Source organism: Dryas octopetala, chromosome 7 (genome assembly GCF_963921425.1).
Source record: "Dryas octopetala chromosome 7, drDryOcto1.1, whole genome shotgun sequence".
Lineage (NCBI taxonomy): Eukaryota > Viridiplantae > Streptophyta > Magnoliopsida > Rosales > Rosaceae > Dryas > Dryas octopetala.
In genome coordinates, this window is record NC_141372.1 from 5,628,663 (window position 1) to 5,649,587 (window position 20,925).

General features: G+C 35.9%; 1 protein-coding gene and 1 pseudogene across 2 annotated transcripts; one reads left to right on the top strand and one right to left on the bottom strand.

Annotated features, from left to right (window-relative positions):
- The first annotated feature begins 3,177 nt into the window (after window positions 1-3,177).
- LOC147278921 (BURP domain protein RD22-like) lies at window positions 3,178-4,982 on the top strand (annotated as a pseudogene). The gene is made up of 3 exons (XR_015123235.1): window positions 3,178-3,336; window positions 3,457-3,565; window positions 3,834-4,982. The product of XR_015123235.1 is annotated as a BURP domain protein RD22-like (transcript).
- On the bottom strand, window positions 4,925-20,231 carry LOC147278922 (MUS308 and mammalian DNA polymerase-like protein). The gene is made up of 28 exons (XM_086249666.1): window positions 20,133-20,231; window positions 19,290-19,741; window positions 18,950-19,157; window positions 17,933-18,832; window positions 17,593-17,657; window positions 16,996-17,101; window positions 16,700-16,900; window positions 16,339-16,539; window positions 15,895-16,056; window positions 15,561-15,800; window positions 15,153-15,365; window positions 14,560-14,910; window positions 14,201-14,353; window positions 13,769-13,987; window positions 13,181-13,399; window positions 12,921-13,038; window positions 10,787-11,949; window positions 10,342-10,539; window positions 9,666-9,925; window positions 9,105-9,315; window positions 8,906-9,013; window positions 7,750-8,102; window positions 7,043-7,151; window positions 6,801-6,941; window positions 6,482-6,578; window positions 6,206-6,396; window positions 5,897-6,105; window positions 4,925-5,059 (listed from the first exon to the last, which is right to left on the bottom strand). The coding sequence occupies exons 1-26, from the start codon at window positions 20,166-20,168 to the stop codon at window positions 6,296-6,298; spliced, it is 6,585 nt and encodes a 2,194-aa protein (XP_086105792.1). The 5' UTR covers window positions 20,169-20,231; the 3' UTR covers window positions 4,925-5,059; window positions 5,897-6,105; window positions 6,206-6,295.
- Between the last annotated feature and the right edge of the window lie 694 nt (window positions 20,232-20,925).

Sequence of the window (20,925 nt, forward strand, 5' to 3'; positions counted from 1 at the left end):
TAAGTTTATTATAGTTTATAATTTATTCATTTATTGTTTATATTTTATAGTTTATAATTGTATATAATAGTATACTACTATACTCTATACCCTATACTTTTTTTGGTAAAAACAAATATATACATATAGAGTATAGTAGTATAGGATTTGGATTTTAGAGTATACTTGTATATGATATGGGTTTAGACTTTAGAGTATACTAGTATATAATATAGGGTTTGGACTTTAGAATATACTAGTATAGGATATAAAGTATAAAATATACTAGTATAGAGTATATAGTTCTAATGGAGCATTTAATTGTTGTTAAGTGAAAAATTAACAATTTAAAAGGTGTTAGGTGTAAAGTCAATGACTTGGTCTTATTAGATTATAATAAAGATATTTCCTTGTAAGTAATAAACACAAGCAGTTGGTGGCGTGATGGGTCTGTGCTTCTTTTTGGCTTCTTCTTAGTCTCAAGTTTGAGTCTCCTTTTAAATGTTATTGTAAATGTTTTGCTGATAGAGAATTTTGCAATTGGTTTCGATCCTATCTCAAACCATATAGGATGAGATGACATGGGATCGTTTCTGAAAATTGTAGAGATGGGATCGGGATAAGGCCCATCCTGTGCCTAGCCCTACCAACCATTACTAACTTTTTGAATAATAAATTTTAAAGAAATTATAGTTTTTTATAATTTGTTTTCTAATTATTTTGAGTAAGGGGTAGATTTGCCATTAAAAGTTCATGAATTTTTGGATGTACTTGCATCTAAAAGTCATCTTTATATTTATTTTTTCCTGTCACCCATCTTTATATTTTTTTCATTGGTTGAAATTTATTGGGTCATTAATGAATTTTATGGCTGCTAAGGTTTGTTACAGTCCGAAGACTCTTCTGTCTAATGGTACGGGATACTCTAACTTCTCTCACCAGTCACCAGACCTCTGGGCCCATAAGCCATTTATCAAACTATAAAAGCATTAAATTAAGGTTGAGCTTTTCAGTGGCCACAAAAAAAGAAGTTGAGCTTTTCAAATAATCCCAGTTCAGTAATCAAGATTGGCAGCGCACCTACTACTTAGGTGGACGCCTTTGTTTCTTTTTTGTTTTTTTAATTAGGAGAAGGAAGATCAAACTTAGGCGCAGCCGTGCAGGAACTCGGCTTGGTTGTATGTATTTGTAGCTTAAGATCTAATTAATTAAAAAGGAATAGATGAAAACTTGTTCTTTTCAAAGAAAGCAAAGAAAATTCAACACATTATGAAAAAAGAATCAATAATTTTCTCATTGTCGACGAGTATGCATGCTTTCTTCTTTGTTGCATTAACTCCATCGCCAATTTGACATTTTTTGCACTAATTAGCTTCATAACAAAAAAGAATTAATTACACTTACACCCCCTAAGGTTTATCGTCTTTTCACATACACTCCTGAAATTTTAATAATTACACATATACCTCATGAGGTTTTAAAACTGTTGCATATAACCCCCTACAAAAGAAATAAATAAATAAATAAATAATATTTGTATTCAGGTTGGACCTTACACCTTGAATAATCTTATTAGGCTATTTAATCTCTTAGCATGCTTTGTTGCATAATTTCTCATCATTTTCGTCTCACTATAGGGGGTTATATGTAACAGTTTTAAAACCTCAGGAGGTGTATGTGAAAAGACGGTAAACCTCAGGGATGTAAGTGTAATTAACTCTAACAAAAAACAATAAAACATATCCATGGATCTAATGCATGAAAATAACCTAAAATTTCAACATACATACACACATATCACAGCTTCTTGAAACTTTGGGGTATAAGTTTTAATGATGAACCACCTCCATTATCAAGCAATGAATAATGAATGGAATTTATTATGATAAATGTTTGTTATTAGGTAATTTTCATCACATTTTTATTATGATACACTTATATGTCTATCTTTTTCATAAGAATCATGACGTGTTAGGTCATGTAATGAGAGAAATTGAGACAATAAGTCAATAAGTATAAATATCCGTTATATATAAGTTTTATTAAAATATATTAAGCCAATTTATGTACGTAACGTAAATATAACAATTTTCATTTAATGTTTTCCTTTTGCCTATCAATTGAAAGATTTCAAACTCTCTTTTTAAACTTGAAAAAGATTAGAATGGACTTGTTTAAAAAAGATTAGAATGGACTTGTATTTCTCTTCATTTTGTTAGAAGAGTCACAAGTTCAAATTTCCCTCCAAATAAAAGGAAAAAAAAAACCTGAAAAAAATTAACATGAAGAATTATGACAACAAATAATGATCATAATAATTTTTAGTTGAAAATCCAAAAGACTCCAAATATGTTTATTGTCCTCTATTTGGCCTAGCCTTCTTCGACTTTCCATGGTTACTTGTGACTTGTCAAAACATACATCCAATGGCTGAAGAAAAAAAAGAAAAAAAAAAGCCATGTGATAAGTTTTAAACACCTTTTTTCTACTCCATCACCTCACCTCACATCATCACATGAGTTGTTTTTTTTTTTTTTTCTGAAGACTGAAGTAATGTTTTGCAGGGTAACAAGTAGAGATTAAATGACACCACTAAAAAAATATCCGAATTCCATAATATGATAAACAATTTCATCTCTCTTTCTTTGTGTTTATCCCACACTTATGGGAGGGAGGGTGTAGGTGAGATTTGGCCACAAAAAAAATGTTCAAAAACATCATATTTGCAAAGATTGTACATGCATTATATATTTTCTCTATACGATATTTTAACTGTTGAACGAAATAATAGAAAAAATATTGGCTACAACTATTTTGTACAAACTTTCTCTCACGTTTAATTTTTCACGTAGTAGTCATGTGATTAATCGTATAAAACCAAGATTGTAGCCAAAAATTTATCCAAATAACCATATGACCAAATACTAATGTGTACATCACATTACTTCTCTGAAAATAGAAAGGGACATGAAAACAAACAAAAACGGATCGAAAAACAACTGTTTTCTTTCTTTGTTTCTCATCAAGCACTTGTCCAGTCCCCACGTTCCCCACCTGTCCCAATTGACATAAATGAATTGAAGTGAGTGAGCCATGGACAATTGGAGTAGTAATTACAATTGTCGACAATGCTGGTGGTGTGTTAGTGTTACTGCTGCACCCATCACCTTGAGCCTTTAGGCTCTAGTACAGAGTACAATTCCCACTATAAATGTTGAAGCTACTTGCTCTTTGTTACCATATAAGCTAGCAAGCTCTGAGTTTCTTTCTTGCTTCATCCACTACTAGTTTTGTTTCTGTTGCAAAATTTCAGTTTCAATGGGGTTTCGTCTCCCACTCATCTTTGCTTTTCTCACAGTAAGTTCAGTAATTTGATTTTTTCCATCTCACTGTCCATGAAAAGCATTTGGGTTTGTTTGTATTATCTACTAATTTCATTTTCTGATCTCATACTGATGAGGGTTTCGAATGTTGCAGCTCGCTCTGGTGGCAAGCCATGCTGCTCTAACACCTCAACTTTTCTGGAAAACTACCCTGCCAAACACAGCAATGCCAAAATCTCTCAGTGAACTTCTCCAACCTGCAGGTTTGTGTTTAGAATCTCAGATAGCTCCTGTTCTACCATTTTACCTTTTTTTTTTTTTGGGTCAAAATTCTACCATTTTACTTGATATGATGTGTTTTAGAATTAAAAGCCACAATAGTATTCATTGAACAGAAAATTAGAGTTCTATGTCCTTTCTTACATATATGCCAATAAAAGCCACAATATCTGAAAAGTTTCACAAACATATCTCAGTTATAAATCTCACTCATCTTATCACTTGTTTCCATTTATGTTGCCAAATTTGCAGACTTGATCGAAGATAAGAGCACCTCTGTTGAAGTAGGGAAGGGTGGTGTCAACGTTGAAGCAGGAAAAGGAAAGCCTGGAGGCACCAATGTCAATGTTGGCAAAGGTGGTGGGGTGAATGTGCAAACTGGGAAAGGAAAGCCAGGAGGTGGTACCAGTGTGAATGTAGGCGGCAAAGGTGGTGGTGTCGGTGTGAACACCGGAAAGCCTGGCAAGAGAACCCATGTTGGTGTTGGCAAAGGAGGAGTGTCTGTAAGTACAGGTCACAAGGGCAAACCTGTATATGTTGGAGTACCACCAGGAAAAACCCCATTTTTATATAAGTATGCTGCCACTGAGAATCAACTCCATGAAGACCCAGGCGTAGCTCTCTTCTTCTTGGAGAAGGACATGCATCCTGGGACAACAATGAACTTGCACTTCACTGGAAATTCAAATACAGCAACTTTCCTGCCACACAGTACTGCAGAATCGATCCCCTTCTCATCCAAGAAACTGCCAGAAATTTTGAACGAATTTTCAGTGACACCAGGGATCTGTGGAAGCTGATGCAATTAAGCAAACCATTGAAGAGTGTGAAAATCCAGGCATTAGAGGAGAGGAAAAATATTGTGCCACCTCTTTAGAGTCAATGATTGACTTCAGCACTTCCAAGCTGGGAAGAAACATTCAAGCAATCTCGACAGAGGTGAAAAAAGGAACCACTATGCACAAGTATACAATAGCTCCTGGAGTGAAGAAGATGGCAGGTGACAAATCCGTTGTGTGTCATAAGCTGAACTATGCGTATGCTGTCTATTACTGCCATGCAACAAAAACAAGAGCTTATACGGTGCCCCTGGAAGGCGCTGATGGGGCGAGCGCTAAAGCAGTAGCAGTCTGCCATACAGACATCAGAATGGAACCCAAAGCATTTGGCCTTCCAAGTGCTTAAAGTTACGCCAGGAGCCGTTCCCATTTGCCATTTTCTTCCCAAGGATCACATTGTCTGGGTTCCAAACCAGAAAACCACATGAATTGAACCCATCAGTTCCATGATCACTTAGCATTGTTTCAATGGCAACAGTTCGAAAATCTGCCCAATTACTTCTTGCCACTATGTACTTAACCTATACTCATAAAGCATGCTATAGCGGGCATGTTTAATATATTCTGTTATAGATAATATGCTTGGCTTTGTAGTCCTACTTCCGTTGTCTCCAATGGTTGACTGGTAAATTCTTGTATCTGCTCCAATAAAAAAAAGAGCAAATTACAAAAAAGTCAATAAAAAGTTTCAATATTACAAATAGGTCAATACAAAATTTTCTATCTCATATTAATCAATGGTATATTTTGAGAAATTACATTTTAGTCAATGACCCAACCCATTTTAGTCACTAAGCCCAATCCACTTGATGATGTCATGTATTTTGATGCATTGGAAAATACCAATTTGACCATCCCTTTTTTTCATTACTTATGGGCATAAAATTATGACGTTGCCATTAATTTAGTTTAGGGTATAGAAATGCAGTGCAAGGTATATAAATGAGGTTTAGGGTTTCGAAATGGGGTTTAGGATTTAGAATTAGTGTTCCGAAACTTATGGCTTAGGGTTTAGGTCTCTGCCCAAAACCCGAGAGCTAAACCCTAAGCCTTTTTGCTGCGTAGAAGTCAAATACAAACCTAATACAAATCTAAATATGAATAATAATATATATTTATTAATTTATTGTAATTCATATTTTTTTCATTTTGGTCAATAGTGACTAAAATGAAATTATGAAAAAGTGCATTGATTAAAATGTAATTGTGAAAAGTTTTATTGACTTATTTGTAATTAGCCCTAAAAAAAATCACATAAGAATGGGCTGGTAATGTAGAGAAACCTTCATTAACAAGAAAGACTAACCAGTAGACAATTAATTGCCATAACATTCATTAAGAATGTCAATTTCGGTTATAGATAAACACACAAAAGCAAACAGTAGAGTAAACGTAAATAAAATTCTCAGACAACTACAAAATGCTCGCATAATATACACCAAATTACTTCCAAACAAATAATTTAAACAAACTTACTTGCCATCCCACTAAGGTCACTACATCCAGCAAATCTCATCAGATGACATTCTCAGAAGTGAACATCTTGGATGGCTCCAAATGTCAACCAGATCACTACATCCTAAAAGCTTGAATACCAAAACTGGAAGAATAGTTTCTCGTTGTTTATACCATTTTCCATAAAACATACTTGGATGCACAACTTCTAGATGATGTGAGGAATTTCCCTGTGTATAAGAAATATACTTGGCATCAGGAAATTTGAAAAAAGAAAAGCTTAAAATTGACTAGAAAACATGTTGTAGTTTCATTGACAACCAGACATACACAAATTGGTTGCAACAGCCATCAATCAACTTCTAATGTCATGAAACTTTTACATTTTCAGATCAATACCAAGAACGCATCTTGGTCAATCTATGGATCAGGCACGATAGCTTTATCTTTATATTGCTCGGCCTGAAAAAGTTGCAAAGAACCCCACGTTCTTCCAACTTTCAATTTGACCTGCAAAGGAACTGGAAAACAAATAATTAAATAAGGTACAGTAAACAGATGTCCTCAAAGTATCAAGCAAATTATCCAGAAACATAAAAAATATACCAAGAAGCAAAACAGCATTTTCCATGCTTGTCTGTAACAGCAAAGCAGCTTCCTTTATCAAAGAAGGATCAACTTCCAGTACCAATTCATCATGTACCTGGATAGAAATCACCAAGATTATCTCTCAACATACTTTCAACAATTTGTTACAGTTTAAGTGAAGCACACATAAGCTTCACTAACAAAGCTAACAAGATGAAGTAACTGAGAAATTCCACATATTATTTATTCATATTTTCTTCCACATTTCAAATTGTCCAAGGAACTTTAAGGAGGAAAATTATAGGAAAATAAATAGCAAAAAATTTCTGAAAGCAACCTGTAATAAAATCCGGCAGCGGTCCTTCAGCATGTGAAACTTTGTTGCAAGTGGAGAATTAGAATCAGTCCTTTCAAATCCTTCAACTATCACAGAATAAATGTTTATCATTGCAATCTTAATTATGTCAGCAGCAGATCCCTGTAAAAGGAAGAAATTAGTACATAAATATTACAATCTTGTGAAAATAAAGCCCACACACCCCTCCTCCCAACAGAAGGAAGGGAAGACAGTTATTGTACCTGACATATAGAATTCACAGCTTGTCTCTGAGCCTTCGACTTTTCTTTACTATTTCCAAATTTTATTTTTGACAAAAACCGTTTTCTACCCTTAAGGGTTTCAACATATCTGTGACACAAAAATATGCAGATAATCAACAGTTGATATAACTTAAAAGAATAAATGCTTACAACATTGCATTACATTTTCTTTTCCTCAGAAAGAAAAAGAACAAGACAAAAAGAATGCTGAATCAACATCAAGCCCTTTTGGTTATGATGAGATGCTTCTTCTTACATTTTCCCAAGGATCACCAAAAGAAGAAACAACAATTCCAAGAACAAAAAAAAAAAAGATAGTAAAAGACTCTATAAAACTACTTTCTTACATTTTCCCAAGGATCACCAAAAGAAGAAACAACAATTCCAAGAACAAAACAAAAGCCAGTAAAAGAATCTATAAAACTACTTTCCTCATAAGCCAAGAAAAAAGATACTAAATACAATACAAAAATCCTTAACAGTGATCGCACTGATAACATATGTAGTTAGAAGAAAAAGGAAAATTAATCAAAGGAATTGAGTAATTAGAGGAAGAATTAAGAAAGCGTAATCAATTGGGAAAAATAGAAACCAAAATCCTACATGGTTTTTAGATGTATTTGCTACCTTTCTCTAAATGAGTTGAAAAATTCATTGTAACAAGGAAAGCAGTAAGATGTCCCCACCCTTTCTTGCAGCAATAAGCAACTGCTTCATTGAGCCAAGAAGCAACTCCGGGAAAAGAACTTTTAAAGTTTTGTATTTTTTCAGAAGCTTCTTCGGGGCTGCAATCCAGTTGTTCTGCAAGGCTGTTAGAACCCATTCCATAAAGAATGCCATACACCAACCTTTTGGTCTGATCTCGTACATGGGAACTAACAGAATTTTCTGAAATCCCAGTCCATCTAGCTGCAATCATGGTGAAGACATCACCATGGGGATTACTAAGGAGTTCAATTAGTGAGGAGTCTTTAGAGAAATGTGCCATCAGCCGCAATTCTATCTGAGAATAATCTGCAGTTAACAGTAACCAGTTGTCCTGCAATAGAAATTAGGGGAAAAATTAACTAATGTATACCATTGAGTCACAAACCCCGTCCCTTGCCCCTTCCTAAAAATCCCACAAAAAACATTCATCTATCTAGAAGTACTACAATACGGTCTCTACTCTCCCCACATCCTCATTTACTAGAACCTCAAATCTCCATCACTTTCAGATCATCATCAAAGTTGGCCTCTGCTTCCCGTCAGGGGGAAAAAAAATAGTGTTCAGTCTACACTTTGTATTAAAAAATAAAACCACCAATACATAATAGTCCAACAACAGAAGCTATTGGAAAGATAGCCAGATGCATGTAGAAAGGATCAGCATCAAAATTAAGCTAACTTATCCATCAAATTATAGTGTCCTTACCACGGTTTAGAATTTTCTTTCTTATAATGTTTCTTTAATTATGTCTAGATATAGGGCAAATTCCATGAGGAAAACTATATAATTTGACTGGTTAACCAAAACAAACCCAGTTTAAAGAGTTTCTAAAAATTTAAAATATTCAAAGATCAAATGATAAAAGCAATATCTTATATTCTCCAAACAAGGTATGTAGGGCTCTATTAAAACAAGCTCGGTAAGTAGTTACAATTCAGGAAACAAGAGAGGAGGTTAGTCAGGGTAGCCCATGAATAGAGGAAAGGGGAGGTAGAGAGGAAGAGCATGAGTAAGATACACTCTTGAGAGTTTCTGTTATGGGCTTTTTGTTTGAGAGTTTCTTGAGTTTTGTGGTATAAATCTAACCATAATACTTAAAGCACATTTGAAGACATGAACAAGATTACCATTACCTGAGTAGGAATAAAGTAATCACGAGCATTAATGTTGTAATGATCAACATCAGTTTCACTTCCGTTTTCATCCTTATTCATTTTGAAGTCAACCATATGTTCAACACACTGCATACCACAAAATTATAATAACATTTACTGTCAAGTTTTGAAAGAAATAGAAGGGAGGAGGATAAAATGACTGATGGAAAACCCAAACCTGGAGATTAGGTTCCTCCATTGAAAGCCGACCAGTTGCTGTTGATGTTTGGAGCCAATGACCATGTAATGTGTACTTCTGTGTCTTCACGGATAGCCTTGCGAGTGAACAAATTGATCCCAGTGTACAGTTTAAGAGTTTTGCCAGTGTTCGATGCTCTTTAATAACGGGAATAATAGAATGCTCATTCCTGAAATGAAACCAAAGCTGCCTAATATGCATGGGTTGGCATGTATCAAAATGCAAGAAGAAAATTACAATGCAAAAACCTTGATAAAAGAACATATATCATTAAATAGATATGACAGACAGACAGACCACCTGTGTGTGTATTCAAAAAGTTCCACATGTGGTATTATCTGTTCTACCCAATCTAGACTGGAAAAAGCTATAGGAAAAGGATTTGAATCGCATTGCAAAGCCTGCTTTCCAGTGACGCAAACCAGCAAGAAAACCTATAGCCTAGAACACTTATTTCACTTAACGATAAGCGTAATGTGGATTCAACTTAGGATGGATAAGGTCACGAGGTATGACAGAAGAAAAGAAGTCTCTCTATACCTTAATAAATCCAAACAATGCTTGTCAGTACTTGGATGTTGTTTTCCTTTGTTGCGTCCCTCTGGTATGGGCAGCTTTAAGTGTCCATACAGTACATTAGCAATATCTGCTGCTGTAGATAATGAAAATTTCATGCCAGCCAGCTTATAAGCTTCCTTCTCAAGATTCCTTAGCTTCTTCCCCAACACATTTCGTGCTTGCAGGCATCCCTCCATGTCAAGACCCACTCCCCAAAGCTCCATGTCAGCAAGAATATTAACCTAGCATACAAACAAACAATAAGTTGTATCGAGGTATCTAACCAACTAAGAAGTATAACAACATTTAATCCAGACTTAAAGTGGTTGGACACGGGTTCTCAAGCAACCAACCAACTGCAGCATGCATTTATATGTGCAAAAGCAACTACAGGAGTGGCACACTTGTAGTGGAATAATTACAGACCTCTTAAATGGAACTTCTGCAAATTTTTCATATCTTTTTTGCTTTTTATTTTCAAAGATGATCAATAATAAAAGAATGGTTCATGGGGGAAAAATAATAATTATCAAAAAGAATTGTGCAATTGTCCATAATTAGTATTATCTTATCAATTCACAAGTAGATGACCAAGATAAAATCAGAAATACCCCTTTAGAAAAAAGAAAAAAAAAACAGATATGATGAAAGATATTACCAACGGAGTTTCTATATTTATAAGTGCTTCAGTAAGGTCTTCAGCAACAAGTAACTTCCAAAGAACAGAACATAAGGCTCGTGTTTGTGCAGCCCGACGGCAGCAACCATTATGTGCAGCTCTTCGCATCTGATTCTTCCACCTGCCATTCCGATTTGCAGCTGCTGCAGCCTCGCTGGATAACCTTTTCTTAACTTCCTATAAATCATTTTTAAGCTTCATAAGGAAAATTGAAAAACGAATAACATCTAAATATTACTTGAATGAAAAGATTATAGTTTTTCCTTTAGGAACTGCTTTGATGGAAATAAGAAAGTATCTGGCATTATCTAAAAAAAGCCAAAAGAATTATGGAAGAAAAACATCTCTTCAGAAAGACAAATGAACATGCTTGAATGTTCAAATATAGAAAGTGGATTATAGTTTATATTATTCTTTATTTTACCTTTTCCAGGTTTGGATTAGAGCTTCTCTCCTCATCGGGCCAAAGAATCCAGGTCACAATGCACATGTCAATTCCATCTTTTATATGAACTGGGGGCAACAATAAAAACAAGCCATCTATGATTTCAAAACAAATACTTTTCCCTGCAAGATTCTGGCAACCAAATCTCTGAACTTGAACTGCAGGACTTTTAAGTGCCTGAATCTGAATTTTCAACTGCCAAGTAAATTTTCTAACACCTCTTTTCCCCATTATTTCACCAATCCTGTTCCATCTACGTCTAGCCAGCTCCAACAAATCATCAAGAGGTAACTTATTACTTCTATCACCTGATCCACTCAAAACTAAGCAATCATTTTTACTGCTGTTAGACCACATTAGATCCTTAGGAATATTGACATAGTACACAGGAGAATTTTCCCAACAGATGGCTATGCCATGTATTTCAAAGGGGGCAGCAGAGTTCAATTCGGATCTTTTGTTATAGTGAATATCAAAATAGAACTCTGAGGTGGTTTCCCAGAGATCCAAAAAAGAATCAAATCCACCAGGACTATTAATTGCATGAACAGGGCCTTTCTCCGAAGCATTGCCCTTACAGCCAAAAGATAAATTCTCCCCTTCAGGACATCCCTGTTTTTCAATATCAACAGACTCCTTGCATATCCTAGTTCTATCACCTAAGCTTTGTAACTTAATCAGATCTGTCAAACCAGCAGTTTTGGTTTGATCAACAGAAGCATTAAGCTCATCCCTAAGGGTAACAGACCCTTCAATTGGTACTACAGATTGCATGACACCTGTTGAATTCACTTCTGCTGAAGCCGCCACACCAATATCTGATGTTTTTGTTAACTTCACCACTTCTGATGAAACCTTATCAGAATGAGCCCTTCCTTCCAAAGATGGCTTAACAGCATACTGATGCTCTACATTAGCAAAGCTACTAGTATTGTCATCACCAGAGGAATTTTCTGCTCCTTGCATTCTGGGACTTCCACCAGCAGCTGAAAATAATGGTCGAGAAAACTGTGGGACATCCAATCCAAGTGATTTAAAAGCTGAGAAGGCAGCAACTCTTGCCTCTTCAGCCTTTTCAAGAACTATTTTGTGCGCACCATTCTTGATCTTCTTGGCTACTCCTAATTGGATGCGTCTTTGAGCTGAATTTTCTAAAGTCATATATTAGGAGAGAATGCAGGTAAAAAAATACACACAAAAAATAACCTTAAAGATATAGTAAAATTGTGAAAGTAAACTCAATAGAGCAGGATAACAAAGAACAGGAACTAAAAGAATATAGGGGAAAAAGAAACTCTATCTTCATAAAATATTTTTCCGTGGGGTGTTGGGGGGGGGGGGGGGGGGGGGGGGTTTGAAACAGAAGTATATTAAGGAAAGAGACAACAAATTAGTAAATGCTTGTATTAGCACTTTCTGATCCTTTTTAAAATTTTAAAACCAATGAATCAGATTAAAGTAATTTGACAAGTATCTGATACTAAAATACATCATTTATTTGAACTAGTCGCCATCCATAAATTTTACTTCAAATTCCAGTGACAAATCAATTAAATAATTCTAACTAGCATATAGAGTGTGCAAACTATAGAGCTAGAGCCATATATGAATTGATAAATAATCAGAAACCCTGCCACACATACACATAAAACACATGCATCCAAGTAAACATACAAGATTACAGGCATGTGGAAAACTAATTCTTGTACATTATTTGATTGGCAATAGTATCTTTTGTGCAGTTCATTGCAACAGCAAAAAGAGTATCATATTCCAGAAAAGGTCTTGACATAACACCCAGAAAAGATTGTTTTCTTGAAAAAAAAAAAATGCTTTATAATAGTTACTAATTTATATTAGTACTCAAAACTCAACCTTTTATAAGGTCCAACAAATGCAATTTACTTGATAAATCATCATTCCATAGAAAATAAATGCTAAGAACTAAGATATGAAACTATTGTACGTCTCATAGCCCTTGTAATAATCACAAATCAAACATAGCTTACAATGCAAACCATAATCTCATCAGGAAACTCAAATGCTATTAAGATATCATTACAGGTCACTTATCATTGAAAGAAGCCACATAATAAAAGTTCCATTACATCACCTTGTGCAGTCCATGATGAAGATTCAAAAAGAGCTTTGACTATTTCAGGGATGGAGGCCTCAGCAACTGCTAAAGGCGTACGCAAGCCAGCTTTATAGAGTGCCCTTGCTCGAGAACCCTACAAATACTGGAAAATGTCAATGCATATAATTTACAGAAAAACCACTGTTGAGAATCCGTCAGATATCAATAAAAAGGCATTTTACTATGAGCATCTCTTTTCACCAACAGGAATGGATAAAAGAATAGGGTTCACTTACCTTAACATATGGAATGGTAGTAAGCTCTACAATCTCTGCTCTCACTCCAAATGAAACACGATTTTGAAACTTGCAAACCAAGCCTTCCAGATCATGCCATCCAAGCCTCTCACAAAACATAGTTAGCATGGATGCAAACCTTCCAGCATTCTCTTGTAAGGCCTGGACCATACCTCTGGCCACTTTAAAAGCTTCACAGACCTCGGTGATAGCAGCTTCCTTCACCCAGATTTAAAGAATATGTATTTAGCAAGGCACAAAAGCAAAAAATCTCACAAATAATACAGAAGCAGAGCCAGTTCTTTTTTTTTTTTTTTTTTTTTTTTAAAGGATTTAAAATCCTTTTTTAGGTGACTAAACTGATAGCACCCATAAGGAGAAAAATTAAGAAAAAATGACAGACTAGAAAAATTTGCATGTGACATCTCCCTCCCCTGACTTTTGTGGAACCAGATTAAAAAGAAAGCACATACGAACATATGTGAATGCATGGTACAAACTCAACATGTATGTCTCTGTGTGTCTAGCAGGCAATAAGTGACCTTGAGGTTGCAGCATATGTCAGGCTGAGGAAGAAAAGAATGGCACCTGAACTAGTCTTGACAAGATGAGAGCAACATAGAACCGTTTACACACTCGAAGTGTTTGATCATCCGGAAGCACAGCATTGTTTGTAATCCCAAGTCCGTTTTCTTTGCCATGCAACCCCTTCATATTTTCTCTCATCCTATTTGATACACGCACAGGTGCACCGTGTGCCATGCGCATCAAAAATGGTTCTGTCACTCCAACACGATTTCCAACAGACTGCATTTCAAGAAAATAGAATGTGAGAAAAAAGAAATTAAGAGAACCATAATTATGAAATCCATAAAATCCGTCTGATTATCAAACAAAAGGGTCCACACACATAAAGTCATATAAAATTCTGACGTAATGCTCAACTCACAGGGAAATAGATAAGTGTAAAATAAATTATATTAGTGTGCTTAAGACATACATTTGAAAGGGGCAAATTACCTGGTCAAGAGCAGACAATTCCATGAACCGTTCATAATACAGTTCCCAATCAGGCTCAACATCAACATTTGTTGGTGTTACTAGGTAAACTAAATGCAAATCAGATGCAAGTACAAATCCTTCTCTTGCTCTGGAAAGATCATCCAGCACAATCTAGAACACCAATAGAAAAAGCATGATTAATGTCAAATTCAACATCTATATTCCAATTACTGGGGGTCAGCTACGCAAAACAAAAGATAACGTATCGCACAAATGAGTCTGTGCACTGATTAATTTATGCTCAATACCATACAGTTAGCAAAACCTATTTGGAAAATTAATTAAACAAGAACAAGAATAAGGATAAGTATCTTTACAAGTGATTCTTCAGGACAGAGAGAACTGCCAAAAGCTGCACGTCCAAGAGGTGTGATACTGTATAACTTAGTATCGTCATTCCATTCTACAAATTTTCTGTGGCACAACCACCGAAGAGATTCCTGGGCTGATTTCACCACATCCTGAAAAGGTTTGGTGGAATTTAGAAGTGTGCACCTAACATATCGATGAATGTCATTAGCAGTTTGAACAATTCCCCCAGCTACAACTTCTAAGATTGCATGAGTCATTCCATTCATATCTTCAGATAGACAAGAACGCAATGGTAGACAGCTTTCATTAAGAGTCCCCATAATTCTTTTAATCTCTTCTGTCTTGCAAATAAGTACCTGGTCAAGTTAAAAAAAAAAAAATAGAAAGATTAAAATAAAATTGAGATGGACACACCTTCTGATGAAGTTAATATAAGGAATAAAGTAAATATACAAAAATAAAAATAAAAAGACAATTACACAAAGATTAGTGGATCTACTAAAAAACAAACTAAACTGCATGCCAGTACAATATATAATCACATAAGAGGTACCCAGGACAAATAAAAAATAAACCATACTTAACCACCAAAACATACACTTTCTCCTTTTGTATCTATTCCGGTACGACCAGCCCGACCAGCCATCTGTTTGTACCTTGTCCCATCAATAAAATCACGCCCAATCCTGGGCTGACGAAAAATGACCCTCCTAGCTGGCAGATTAACCCCAGCTGCTAAGGTAGATGTAGCAGTTAAGACCCGTACAAGGCCTCTACGGTAGCAGGTTTCAACAATCTCTCTTTCCTCAACCTAAGAAAAGATAGAAATAGACAGACTCATAAAGAGGAAAACTCATGAACTATCTAGTCTATCTATTTGTAGAAACTAACAATTGAAATTGTCTTTATAAAAGAAAAAGAACACAAAATATAGGGAAAAAAGAGCAACAATAATTAGTTAAATTTAACGGAAGACCACAACCCCAAAAAAAGAATACAAAAATACCGTGAGCCCAGCATGGTGGTAGGCAACACCAGACGGAAGGGTTTCTTCTAATATTGGATCCAAACCAGCCGGACACCTCCGTAAGGCATCAATAGCCAACGCAACATCATTAAATTCACAGTCATCACTGTGAATGTTAACCAAAAATTTCTTGAGGAATCTTGAAACATGCCTAGCTGTTGATTCACATCCTTTTCGACTAGAGCAAAATATTAACACGGACAGACCCTCTTGAACAACCTGAGATACATTCCATCAGTTAATTATTGATCAACCACCAAATTAGTGCCTGAAAACAGCTTCACTCAAAAATGGAATGTAAAAAAGTCCCAACCTCATTGCACAGTTCCACAACATGATCTGGATCTTTACCACTAAGGTCCGCTGCTTTGGGGATTGTTCTAACAATTTCCATTTTCTTGTTATAAATGGTGTTACCAACTTTAATATATTCTTCTAATGGTACCGGTCGAAACTCTGTCTCGTACAGTGCAGCCTGCATGCATATTTATGAAAAGTTAGGTATGCAAAGTGGCCAGCCTACAAAGGAAAGCTGCAGACAACAAAAGATGTGTGTCCTCCCCCCCCCCCCCCCCCCCCCCCCAAACCCCAAGATGTGAAAATCTATTATATTATTATGAGAAAACTCTCTCATCTCGCATGCCTAAGCTAAGAAGTAAGGATGCCTGCATGTGTTAATGACAACTCCCTACAATGAGACATTTACTCAACAAGGATATAGTGGAGGACAATAGTTGTGTTTTATAGTTCCACTTACTTGAAGCCAATCAGCAACTGCTGCCACATTTGGCATAGTTGCACTCATCCCAACAATTTGCAGACCATGAGCAGGGTCAGCCTTACCACTGCTCATACCTGAACTTTCTCCACTACTTGACCCAGAATTTCCTTCACCAGCTGCATAACGAAGTTTTGTCAACAAAAGTTCCAGTAGATAACCCCTACTTGGATCACCAACCTGTTAATAATTTTAAATATGAAAAGAATTAATAAATCCATCCATAAGCCCAAAAAAGATAACCAAACTGAAAAGTTATTTCAAAGGGAAAATGTAAAATATGAATAGCAGTTATAACAGGCTGTTGATATATAACCAGAAAATATATGACTTAGAGTACCATGTGCAGTTCATCTATCACAATAATTCCAATTTCTGAAAGACGGCCCTCTTCCAGCAGTCTGTTGATTAAAAAGTTTGCCTTTTCTATTGTGCAGACGGCTACAGAAGTATCTTTGGGAAGTGTTCCGCCACCTTGGTTTCCATAATAGCTACGAACACGCTTACCAAGTGGTTCAAGAAGTACCTCCAAATGTTCTGCCTGCACCAAGTAGGAAAGAAATTTGAAAACAAAAGATATTAATAAAAGAAACAATAATATAAGCATGCAAATTTCAGGGAAAACAACAATATCACCTTTTCTGCACAAATTGATACATAAGGAAGTACAAGTAAAGCCATTGTTCCAGATGATAAGACCCGCCGCAACATTAGAATTTCTGCAACTAAACTTTTACCCGCACTGTGGCAGAGGAAGCAAGATTAAGAAACATATAGATGCCTTACCAACCAAGAAAAAACTATGAACTCCTTTTACAGAATAACAACTCCAGCTTTTTAAAATGTAACGGAACATACAAGTTGAAAAAAATATATATAAAAAAGATCTTCTTATACATCAATTGGAAGCACAAACAAAATGGTAAACAATACAAATTAATAAATCAATAAAAAATTATGTCCTATAAAAAACATAAACAATTCTGGCTCAAAACTCTGCAAGCGCCACTGGCTTAAATAATGACGCCCTACATAGAGCCTCATTTTACAAAGGGACATATAATGTTCATCGTATTTGGTATCAATACCCCCCCCCCCCCCAACTTGTATAATAATTCTGCACAGAAGAACATATACAAACTGCTGCTAGAAGAAATTATCGAATTACAAATGAGCATTCAAAAGCACTCAACATGATGGAAAAGCTAAGATAAATACCAATTGCATGACTACCTGGTCGATGCACAATATACAAGATTCCTTCTCTGCAATACACCATCCACCTGAAGGCATTCAACCTGAAAGGTGGAGAATGTATGTACATTATGCTTCAAACTAATTAGTGCTAGTACTCAGACACAACCCAAAAATAATTGTGGAAAAAAAAGCATATGTCTAAATCCCCAAACACAATGAAATCTTAGTCTAACAGTAAGGAGAAGCATATTTTTTTATCTAAGGCCAAACCACTACACCAGATCATTTTAACTAAATGGAATACATTTAAATTGACAAAATAAATAAATAATAATAAACAACATGAGAATGGCTTAATTCAAGGTTCCAAAGATACCTGCCAAGGATAAAGTCTTGACATCCCTTTCTTTCTATATATGCTGCATATTTCTGGTGGAAGCCAACCGTTAAGATCCAGACAATCTTTAAGCGGCACAAAACTTGAAGGAGTACATGCTTCACTAGATTCACGGTTACTAGTCAACTTCACGACTTCAACTGGTGAATAAACTGCCATGCTATCATTATCCTTTATGGACAAATCCACTTTCATTTTGGTCACTGCATTAACAGAATCTGTATCTTGTTCTTGGAACATCCCTTGGTTTGCATGAGACTTGCTGGAACAGATCACTTCATTTGCCTGAGATTTGCTGCAACGGATCATAATAGCAGTATTTCTTAGACCTCTACGGTCTGTAAGACTGGATTTGGGTTGCTCACCACCTCCATGAGCCACACTTTTTAAATTGTATGCATGTAAATGATGTGGTACACTTTTATCTAAGATTTTGTCCTCACAAGAGAAATCAAAATGCTTAACAGGTAGTGGGGACACTTCTTTATCTAAGTCCTTTCTATGCTTCCCCATTGGCCCTGAATCAGCACCCTTATCCATATGGTCACCTTCATCGAGCATTTCCTTTGACTTTCTGTCACAGTGTGCATTTCTCAAATTGCATGAGTTTTTACTATGATATTCGCTATCTGCAACAGTAATTGCTTCTGCTGCCTGGGCACACAAACCATCAGCAAGTTGAATTGCATCGTTCCAGAAAGCTTCTCCAGGTGAAAATAACGAGCTTCCACCTATTGACTTGGGGGTTTCACGAACACAAGATTTACCGGTCAACGAGCCTGGTGTATAGCATTGAAACATGTCTAAAGATAATTTAGGTGTATTACTGCATGTTTTCAAGGCTGGTTGAAGTTCAAGCAGTTCATTAACAATGGTAACCTGCCCATCACATTAAAAAAGATAACAATTCAAATTTAATTATTGAAATAAGTAAATGTCTGATTATAAGTTTAATTCACTGGGTACCACATTTTCAGAAGAGCTGAAAATATATACCCCATTTTTATCAACATGACCAGACTGCATGGTTTCAGAACTCTTCTCACTAGAGCAACTGGATTCATGTTCTGCATGTGACTGATTGGTAATGCAATGCCTCTTTTTAAATGTCTTATCCTCCCCTTCAAGCAAAGATGGGCTAGCTTGTCTCTTATGGTCATTCACTTTCAGCTCTGACAGAGAACTTTCATTCAATTGAAGATCACTGAATATAAAACAATATAGATTTCAAAAAAAAAAAATATCAGAATGCAGAATATAAATAACAGGTATAGCAAGCTCATAAATAACAATGTATGTACAATCATGCCCAAACTGTTACAGTGCAGTACAATACCTACAGTACAAAGACATAAAGTCTGCTGCAAACTTTTTGAGCTCTGCATTTTCCACACCTTCTGCAAAAGTTGAGCAATCCCTTGCAGAACCTCCAACCGCAACATCACCCACCTTGGTTAATCCCTTAGATGTTTCCTTCTGATTTGCTTTGGAAGCGTCACTAGTTTGAGAGTGCAGATGAGAAGACAAAGGGAGCTGTTTACATTCATTTTTCAAAGAACTATTAATCTCTGATGCCAAATTCCTTCTAACTTGATCTTTCCGGGCCAAGGAATCACAAACTTTGGCTGAAGGCTTCACAGTGTTATCATTGTCCTGTGAAGTCCGCAAATAATTGTCCAAGGTGCCTTTGGCACTAGGGGAACCTTCTACTGTGGGCTTTACATCTTTTTCATTTCTCCCAGACTTCAAACCGGGTGACAATGGCTTCCTTTTCTTCGAAGTAAAAAACTGTAACATGCACACAAACGAAAAGCAACTACTGAGTTAGGCAAAACCGGATTTTAAAATTACTTCATTTTCGAGATTAATGAATTATATAAATGCTCTTCGTTCGCTCAGTTTTCTTGTCAACCAAACAGGAAACATGGGGTTTCTGAATCCATCAACTCCTTCCGATTAATATTCAAAGAAATAAAAATCGAAAAAACATATGAAATTAGAGAAGGAATTGGTGCGTCAATTCAAAACCAATACAAAACTAATCTGGAATTCTTCCAGTAAATGCGTGAAGATATAGAGAGAGAGAGAGAGAGAGAGAGAGAGAATCGATGTTTGAAATGTGAGATGATCTCTGCGAATTTCTAGGGTTTCATAATACAAATTGAATTGGGAGCCAAACCAGATTGATGCGCGATTGAGGCGAACCAGACGCCATGGTGGGAAGCTCAGAGAGTTCAACTGCGGACGGTGAAACCTAGAGGTAGAGTCGCGCTCAGACATTCCCTCTTAAATTTACGTTGAAAATAGCCGTTTAAGTATCAGGTAACAGTTGACATAGTTCCACTTCCACAGTGAGGGAAATTGAGTTTTCAGCGGACTCGCCCGCGAACTGAAAATTTTGGATCTTCTTTTGCAATTTCGCCCTTTATTCTTTCACAATTTAATTTATGCTCCTACCGTAAAATCATAAATGCCTTATGTATGATTCAACTATGGGAAATTCCATAAATACCCAACATTCTTCTTATTTTACCCAACAAAATTTTTAATTATGAATAGACAATTATGTCCCATGATAAAATGACCATTGAGGACAAATGCAACTTAAAAAAAAAAAACTTTGTTTTATTCTATACCCAACATCACATCTTCATCTTCATCTTCATCTTCAACCTCTTCTATAACCAAACTCCAATCCTAACCAAAGTTTTGACCTCATATCATCCAATCAAATGTTTTAACTCGAATGGAGGGTTAAATCATTATTTTCAATGCTCCAAATGAGGTATGTGTGCCAATTTTTTGCATTTTTTTGTGAGTATTAAAAACTTGAGCAAATATGGGTTCGCGCTTCATTCGGTGGACCAATGTCTGCTAAACATTTGCATTTTATTCGGCAGGCACCTGCTGAACATTTGCATTATATTAAGCAGGTGCTCACCGAATAATGATAGGATGTTCGGCAGGTACCA